This window comes from Mirounga leonina, unplaced genomic scaffold (assembly GCF_011800145.1).
Source record: "Mirounga leonina isolate KUSES-001 unplaced genomic scaffold, KU_Mleo_1.0 Mir_347, whole genome shotgun sequence".
Lineage (NCBI taxonomy): Eukaryota > Metazoa > Chordata > Mammalia > Carnivora > Phocidae > Mirounga > Mirounga leonina.
The window spans coordinates 1,321,595-1,331,733 of record NW_023270696.1 but is presented as its reverse complement, the minus strand read 5'-3'; the positions used below and the strand labels follow the sequence as shown (position 1 = coordinate 1,331,733).

General features: G+C 35.6%; 1 protein-coding gene across 1 annotated transcript; it reads left to right on the top strand.

Annotated features, from left to right (window-relative positions):
* Nucleotides 1–1,942: 1,942 nt before the first annotated feature.
* Nucleotides 1,943–2,901, top strand: LOC118026870 (olfactory receptor 13G1). The gene has a single exon (XM_035029910.1). It carries the CDS (start codon nt 1,945–1,947, stop codon nt 2,809–2,811), a length of 867 nt encoding a protein of 288 aa, XP_034885801.1. The 5' UTR covers nt 1,943–1,944; the 3' UTR covers nt 2,812–2,901.
* Nucleotides 2,902–10,139: the final 7,238 nt, after the last annotated feature.

Here is a 10,139-nt window from a genome sequence, read left to right as displayed (position 1 = left end):
AAAAGTCAAAGAACAATTATGAGGCATAAAGTTATTGATAAATTCACAGATACTTTGGACACTTTTACTAGATAGACCAGGTCAGAATAGTCCTCACAGTAGTGTATACATGTAAAAAGTTGATTATGCATGAACACAGATTTATCCAAACAAACAAAAAAAAGAAGCAGCTGACAAAATGCTAGAGAATTTTTTTGGGAGGAATAAAAAGAAGAAAAATTTCCTTCATAGAAAGGGGAACCTTCTTACACTGTTGGTGGGAATGCAAAGCAATACAGCCACTCTGGAAAACAGTATGGCGGTTCCTCAAGACATTAAAAATAGAGCTACCCTATGACCCAGCAATTGCACTACTAGGTATTTACTGCAAAGATACAGATGTAGTGAAAGGAAGGGACACATGCACCCCAGTGTTCATAGCAGCAATGTCCGCAATAGCCAAACTATGGAAAGAGCCGAGATGTCCATAGAAAGATGAATGGATAAAGAAGAGGCTGTATATACATATATATTATATAATATATTTTATATTATATAACAGCCATCAAAAAGCATAAAATCTTACAATTTGCAATGACATGGATGGAACTAGAGGGTATTATACTAAGTGAAATAAGTCAGTAAGAGAAAGACAATTATCAAATGATTTCACTCACATGTGGAATTTAAGAAACAAAACAGAGGAATATAAGGGAAGTTAGGTAAAAATAAAATAAGATGAAATCAGAGAGGAAGACAAACCATAAGAGACTCTTAACTATAGGAAACAAACTGAGGGTTGCTTTAGGATGAGGTGGGTGGTGGGATGCGGTTACTGAATGATGGGCATTAAGGAGGGCATATGATGTAATGAGCATTGGGTGTTATATGCAACTGATACATCACTAAACTCTACCTCTGAAACTAATAATACACTATATGTTAATTAATTGAATTTAAATAAAATAAAATTTTAAAAAATGAAACAAACAATTTTAATATTTCTTAATTTGCTTAAAAATGATAATAAACTTCCTACATCCTAACACACACACACACAAAAAATAATAATTTCCCTCATAAATCTGGATATTGTCCAGAAAACTTTTTCCAGTTGCCTCTTTCTGTTAGTATTCCTAAGAAACTTTCATATTGTCTGTGTAGTATCTAATATTTGTTCTAATTTATATCATTTTTGGAAATAAAAAATATTTCATAAGAAATATGAATTTTATGGAATTTTAATGGCCAATTTACAACTATACTAAAATAAAGATGCATGGCTAGATCTTCTATTTTTATGTCCAATCTTCTTACCATTGTATGACAGCACAACAAATTAGTTCATGCAATTTTGGAAATTACTTCTGTAACTGAAGAGAAAATATAGGCAAAGAATTGATTAAACTGTTTAGTTTTTAGACACCAATGAATTATTCAATGGTCCCTGAATATCCAGCCTCAGGATATTCTGTTGGACATTTTTCCCCTGAAGTCTTCCCACTATTATTAGCCTTACCAGCTTCTCTTGTTCTAGATATTTCCACTCACACATGCTTCAAGAAAGATAGCATATAGTTAACAACTAGTGAGATATGTATTTTTTGTATTCTATTTCATACGCATGTGAATTATGCTCAAATAAGATTTAACTCAAAATGGTAATATTGAAATACTTGAATATATTTATTTTTCTTATCTTTTTCTTCTCAACCAGTGACTTCAGTTTAATGGAGTCATTAACTGAAGAACATGCATCAGAAAATTATATCCATCTGGAGACTAGAGGGTATTGCCTGGAAGACAGAACTCCATCAAAAGGGAATTCTTGCTACAAAGTTGTATCACATCAACGCACAAATCACTAAATTCATACACACACACATACACATCATCTAATAAAAGCACCCAGATCATTTTAGTTCCCAGTTGCTCACTCTCTGCAATGTCAGTCATCAAAGCAGGATGAATAACAGCATCGTAACTGAGTTTATGATTCTGGGCCTCACCCAAAAGCCTGAACTGCAGAGAATTCTCTTCATTGTCTTTCTCTTCATGTACCTTGTGGCCTTTCTTGGCAATGTGCTGATTGTCATTGCCATAATCTATAACCCCACCTTGCATACACCCATGTATGCTTTCCTTCTGGCGCTGGCTATTGTGGATATCATCTGCACAACAAGCATTATACCAAAGATGCTGGGGACTATGCTAACATCAGCAAGGAGTATTTCCTACGGAAGCTGCATGTCCCAGCTCTTCTTCTTCACATGGTCCCTGGGGGCTGAGATGGTTCTCTTCACCACAATGGCCTATGACCGCTATGTGGCCATCTGTTTCCCTCTTCGCTACAGAACCATTATGAATGACCATATGTGTTTGGCCTTGCTCAGCATTACCATGGTGATTGCAGTAACCAATTCCTGGGTTCACACTGGTCTCATCCTGAGGCTGACCTTCTGTGGGCCAAACACCATTGACCACTTCTTCTGTGAGATACCTCCACTGCTGTCTTTGTCCTGCAGCCCTATTAGAATCAATGAGGTGATGGTATATGTTGCTATTACCCTGGCCATAGGTGACTTCACCCTCACCTGCATCTCCTATGGTTTTATCATTGCTGCCATTCTCCGCATCCGCACAGCAGAAGGCAAGAGGAAGGCTTTCTCAACATGCTCATCCCACCTCATAGTAGTGTCCCTTTACTACTCCCCTGTAATCTACACCTATATCCGCCCTGCTGCCAGCTACTTATTTGAAAGGGACAAGGTGATAGCTGCACTCTATACTCTTGTGACCCCAACATTAAACCCAATTGTGTATAGTTTCTGAAACAAGGAGATGCAGACAGGGATTCAGAAAGTCTTCACATTTCTGAAACCTTAGTGTTTTCAAAAGGGAATGTCAGCTCTGTACTCCAGAATCATCTCTTAGAACATCTCAGATTTTATTGGTAATTTATAGATATTTCCTTCCCAAATTTCCATATTCCCTCTTAAGAGCAACAATGTTTCATTCCACCATGAATCACTGTCTTAGCTCCTGATTTCTAAAATGCACTTTCTTACCATTTCACTACTGATAAGTATAAAGTGATTTATACTTATCACTTTATATATTTCTAAAATACTTTCATGAAAACTTTCACAACTAATCACAGTAAAGTATTTCTTTCATTCCTATTCCCCAGCTTTCTCATTGTCTCCACAATTTTATATTTTTAATTTTAACAGTGTCTGTAATGTAATGTACATACCTCCTCACATAAATAAATATCATGATATATATCCAAACATCTTTCTAAAAATACATACATTTTTCTCTTTCTTATATATGCATATACATAAACATTTGCCTGTAAGTACACATAAACATTAAATATATTAATATATTCACTAAGAAAGATTACTTCTAGTATTATAAAATTAATCAGTCTGTGAATCAAATCATGTCTCTCATTTCTGTAACAAGAAAATACGTTGCATTACTTTGAGACTTATTTGTGATGCAGGCAGTACTATATTCCCTTGAAATCAGTTATAATTAGTGTTCCACTGCAATACTTTTAAAATATTTTTTAAATATTTTGTCATTCTAATCTACTTCATGAAAACAATAACCATATATTATTGTTGGCATTTTTATATAGCATGTAATAAGGAATTCTAAATAAATTAATACCTAGCAAACAAGAACAGAAAGATTCCTCTAATGCCTTCTAGCTGAAGACCATTTTGAGCTAATGTGTAAGTGAACAAGCTGGATTTATTCCATGAGGAGATGGAACATCGTGGGTTAGTAAGAGGATGCTAGAAAGGACTTATTTGGGATTTTTTGGGGGTACTTGATGAAAAATCACACAAATATGATTTTCTCTAAATTGGGTCAGAAAATGAGAAAAATTTATTTAGGAGGCATATAGAATAAACATTGTTAAGCTGTGATTGGTAAATAAGTAGCAATAGATCATATTAACTAGGAGAAGAAGATACCTATCATTTCTGAGGTTTGGACTGCATTCTTATCTTCATCTGTGCTCAGATATGTCAATGGAGTGGACTTGTTTCTATCTTGCTCTATCATACTGACATTTTCTGATGCTGATGTTCCGTGTGTGTCTGTCTGTCTGTGTGTTTCATGATAATTAGCAGGACATCATGGCCTACCTGTTTAGCTAGACAAGCTGGGTAGACATTAGTCAGAGGCTGTTTATCTTTTTTTCTTTTTTCTTTCTTTCTTTCTTTCTTTCTTTCTTTCTTTCTTTCTTTCTTTCTTTCTTCTCATTTCTTTAAAATTAAGGTCATAGATGACTGTGTTCATTATTTTCTCTTATTAAAGAGAGCCACATGGAGCCAAATACACAAATTAATTCCTTTAGAAAGACAAATATAAAACAATTGCCTGAGAGTGTTCCTTTTTATGAAATTAGGTGGTTATAAGCATGTTTTGAAAAAAGTTAGTCATTTGAAACACTCAAATGTATTTTCATTCTGAATTTTTATTTTAATTGGAAATTTTTTTAAAGGAAACTAATTCTGGACTCCCTTCTCTCAGAATCTGTTGCACTGTTGCTCTTATATTATTCTTGTTTATTATTATATTGCACATTGCATTTTATAATATGCACATAAAGGAATACCACAGCAATATATTTTGGACTATCTTGCATGATTTCTAACTAACCCACTATACTGACATGTACAACTCATACAAAATAGATGAGAATTAACTCTGTGTATAGCTAAACATCTAGAGTATTTATGTGTTTGTTATTCAAAGGAGAGCATAGACTATGTGAAGTTAAAATTGTATTCTCCCCATATTTCTTACACAGAACCTTGTACCTCTTAGCATTGCAAATATCCATCTTAAATTATAAAACTATTGAGCGTTTTTTATTTTAAAAGAGACAAGAGTGGTTTCAGTATTTTGTGCCATTTTTGTGTTGATATGGGATTGTGGCATGGGGAGAATTGGTGTGTACACTAGATTTCCCCTTCATTGTATTTAGTACTTGATATAGTGTATGATGAATATTCCACAATGATTTGGGCTACTTCCCTTAGAATGCTGTTTTTATGAGATAGGCATTCTGAGTTTGGACCTCATGTAGATTATTTTAGATTTCATTGGAGAAATATCCTATTCTACTGCACACAAGTGTAGGGAAAAGCCTTTCTAAGTTTCTAATATGTTCAGCTACAGATAATACAGAATACTACTTTTGTCCTTTTAAACCAGTAAATGGACTTACGCCTCATGCAATGGAAGGTTGGTGTGCAACAGTCAATAGTAACTATATCCACTCAAGGATACCAGCAAAGACCTGGTATCCTTCAAGGTTTTTGTTGTTGTTGTTTATTTTGTTTTGTTTTTGTTTTCGTTCTCTTGTCCTGCTATACTTTGTTTTCCCTAGGGTCAGTAATGGCTTCTGTGTTCCTAGGCATCTGAATCATGACCCAGGCAGAATCAAGGCTAAGGATGGAGATGTCAAAGGGCATGTGAATTTTCACCTATTATTTTAAACTCTTGTTTCAGCTTTATTGAGGTATAATTAATAAACTTGTAAGATATGCACAGTGTATCTCATGATTTTGTAAAATAAGAATCACTCAATAACCATGCACTTACATCACACTGGCCATAACTATATCACTGCACCATCTCAAACTGTAAGCACTGACTAGAGGAGGAAATTTGGAGACTAGGCACTTGTCAACCCTGAACAGATTTGTAGTTAACATACATGGGGAAAGGAAAGAGGTATTCATATTATTCCAGTTACTAGTAGTATCTATCAACAAATATATCATAACCACAGATTTGGGATCACAAACTTAACTGTGTGTAAAATTTCATTGAGAAAAGAGAGTACCAAAGCTGAGACCACAGTGATACCAGATGCAAAATGCCACTTGGGCAGTTTGGCTTAAAAATCATATTAAAAATCGTATCTTTAAAAATTTTGACCACCATTAATATTTATTTTATATTTATATATTGTATAATATAAATACCAATAAAATTCTCCCTCTCCCCTGCCCCCTGCTTGTGTTCCCTCTCTCACTGTCTCTCTGTGTCAAATAAATAAAATCTTTAAAAAAATAAAATAATAAAGTAAAATGTTTTGATGAACACTGGAAGATTTTAGGGAACAAACTCATTAAAACTAGTAAAAGAAAAAAATAGTATTTTTCACTTCCTGTATAATCTGTATATCAAGAAGTTAAGGTTGCCAAATAATTGACTTATGTATGGTTAGTGGGTTGTCTTCAAGAAGGATTTCAGCTAACAAATGAAGAAGAAAGACACAATATCAATAACATCACTTTGCATACTCTAATGACTGCATAAATCTAGGCAATGATCCTTAAAGTTTGCTAAAATTTTCAAAATAGAGAGAACCACATATATAGATCATCTTGCCAAAAAATGACAATATCATCAAACTTTTATATCTAACAATAAATTAATGGTAATTACAGGGCTTAGAGGAAGATGACATGAATATGCATCCATCAAAATCCAGACTACAAGAATCTCTTCATTACTAACTGTCCACTTTCTTCAACAATAATAAAATGGTAGAATTAGAAATAAATACATAAAAAGATAAAGGCAAACCAATAGAACAAATGTATTTAGAACAGTTATCAATCAACTGCAAAGTATCTCTTTTTTTATATCTTAATTCAGGCAAACACAATTTATAACCTAGAAGTCAATTATAAAAATATCAACTCAAGGACACTGTGAAGATGGCAGAGTAGGACGAACCTAAGCTCACCTTCTCCCATCAACACAACTAGATAACACAGTGTAAATAACCCAGAAAAGGGTCTGAGGACTGGCAGAACAAATTCCAGAGCTAAAGGTAGAGAAGAGGGCACATTAAAGAGGGCAGGGAAGGTGGATACATGGTAGAGCGTTAAAAGGGTCCTGGTCAACTGTGGTGGAGAATTCAGGGGCACCAAGAGGGGTGAAAAACAGACTATCACACCAGGGAGCCAACATGGGGAAGACAAATTTCCATAATATTTGGCTTTGAAAGCGAGAGGGTCCAAATTTCCTGGATTCTTACAACCAGCATGGCTTAAAGGCTGGAATGTTCAGTATCAATGGACTTGGCTTTCTCCCAAAAGCCCAAAGGGCATTAGGAACATGTGTCTACCCTTAAAGAGATAGCACCAAAAAAAAAAAACAAAAAAAACCAGTCCTTGGAAACAGCATAGAAATAGCCTTTGAAAAACGCCTGAAGCATGCAGGAGGGAGAATTATTTACTCATTTAGGATTCGGATTTGGAGTGCATCCCAGAGAGGCAGGGATCACAGGGAGACTCCCTCCAGGAACAAAATTGCTGGCAGTGGCCATTTTTCTCCACTGTCCCTCAGCATAAACACAGGGCCACCTACAGGAACAAGTGTTGTTATGTTATTCCCTAACTAACTTTCTTACACCAAGCCCTGCCCTGTCCATTCACTAGATCTGCCTTTTCTAGTCATGCTTGCCTCAATCCCAGCACTGTGGGTCCCCCCTGCAAGAAGACCTGTGAAAACTTTGCAAAACAATGTCTCCCAACCCGTTTTTTGAGAGGCTTTGATCCTGGTCTTTGGTCACCACTCAGGGAAAATGAGTGCACCTTGTTAAAACTGCTGAACAGTCACAAAATGCTTACAGTATCTGTAAGTCCCTTACGGAAGAAGACCAGCACATAAGAATTGAGGGCACCATGCCCCTGCCATGGGCACTTTGTGAAGCAGGCCCAGCCAGCCCCACTTTCTGCAGAAGCTGCATGTCCCCTGTGGAAGAGGACCAGCATGAATACTTTGTGAACACTGTGGGCTCACCAGAATGAGCTTTGCGGAGTGGCCTGTCCAGCCCTGGTCTTCAAAGTGGCTACACATCTCTTGTGAAAGAGAACCAGTGTCACTTTGTTAAAAGTGTGCCTCCTGCCCACTACTTTCAAGAGCAGGAGACATAGCTGACTTTCATAACACCCAAAAACAGACACAGAGAGCTAAACCAAATGAAGAGAAAGAAGAAAATCTCCCAAATGAAAGAACAGGACCAAACTACAGTAGCAGACCTAAGTGAAACAGAAAAAAAGTAATATATCTTATAAAGACTATAAGGTAATGATTATATGGATACTCACTGGACTAGAGAAAAAAGTGGAGGACATCAAGTAACCAACCTGAACACATGAGAGAAAAAATATGCAAAATGGGAATAGACTTAGGAAACTCAGTGACTGGATCAAGTGTAATAACATTTGCACTATAGGAATCCCAAAAGAAGAAGAAGAGAGAAAAGGGTACAGAAAATGTATTTGAAGAAATAATAGCTGGAAACTTCCCAAATCTGGGGAAAGAAACAGATATCCAGATTCAGGAGGCATAGAGAACGCCCTGAAAAATTGATGCAAGGATGTCCACACCAAGACACATGGTAATTAAGATGGCAAAAAGTAGTGAAAAAGAGAATTTTAAAAGCAGCAAGAGAAAAGAAAGCAGTTACATACAAGGGAAACCCCATAAAGCTATGAGCAGATTTTTCAGCAGAAACACTGCAGGCCAGAAGGGAATGGCATGATATAATGAAAGTTATGAAAGGGAAAAATCTGCAGACAAAAATACTCCATTGAGCAGGGCTATCATTCAGAATAAAAGGAGAAATAGAGAGTCTGACAAACAAAAAGTAAAGGAGTTGATGACCACTAAACCAGTACTAGAAGAAATATTAAAAGGGACTCTGAGTAGAAAGGAAAGGCAATAAGAAATAGTAGGAAAAGTAGGAAAAACAAAAGCAATATAAATAAGTATTTCTGTAAACATCAGTCAAAGGTTTCACAAAATAAAAAGATATAAAATATGACACCATAAATCTAAAATGTGGGAGGAAGTTGGAGAGAAGTAAATGGGTTCAAGCTTAAGCAGCCATCAACTTAATATAGGCTATTATATACAGAAGATGGGATATACAAACCAAATGATAATCACAAATCAAAAACAGTAATAGATATGCAAAGAGGAGAAATGAATCCAAGTATATCACTAAATAAGGCCTGCAAACCATGAAACAGAGTAAGAAAAGAAAGGGTCAGATAAAAATTACAAAAACAGACACAAAATGAGTAACAAAATGATAATAAGTATATACATATCAAAAATTACTTTGAAAAGGGGCGCCTGGGTGGCTCAGTCGTTAAGCGTCTGCCTTCAGCTCAGGTCATGATCCCAAGGACCTGGGATGGAGCCCCGCGTCGGGCTCCCTGCTCAGCAGGAAGCCTGCTTCTCCCTCTCCCACTCCCCCTGCTTGTGTTCTCTCTCTGGCTGTCTCTATCAAATAAATAAATAAAATCTTTAAAAAAAATTACTTTGAATGTAAATGGACTAAACATTACAATCTAAAGACATAGGATGAAAGAATATATATTTTAAAAAACCCACAAGAAATCAAGATTCATCTATATGCTACATACAAGATACTCATTTCAGACCTAAAGACACCTGCAGATTGAAAGTGAGAAGTGAGGGGATGGAGAAATGTTTATCATACAAATTACTGTTGAAAGAAAGCCAGAGGAGCAATACTTATGTTAGGCAAGATATTTAAAACAATGATTGTAACAAAAGACAAAGAAAAACACTATATAGTAATAAAGGTGATGATCCAACAAGAAGATATAACAATTGTAAATTTTTTATACACCCAATATAGGAGCACCCAAACACATAAAATAGTTAATAACTGGATGGCTGGGTGGCTCAGTCTGTTAAGCATCTGCCTCAGGTGGTGATCCCAAGTTCCTGGGATTGAGTTCCGAACTGGGCTCCTTGCTCAGTGAGGAGCCTGCTCCTCCATCTGCCTGCCACTCTCCTGCTTGTGCTCTCTCTGATAAATAAATAAAATATTTAAATATTAAAAAAATTTAAAAAAAAAACAGAAAATAAAATAAAATAGTTAATAGCAGACACAAAGGAACTAATCGATTATAATGCAATTATAGTAGGGGAATTTAACAACCCACATACACAAATGGACAGACCATCCAAACAGAAAATCAACAAGGAAATAGTGACTTTAAATGACATACCAGAGCAGATATATTTAATAAATATATTCAAAACATTCCATCATAAAACAATAGAATACACAT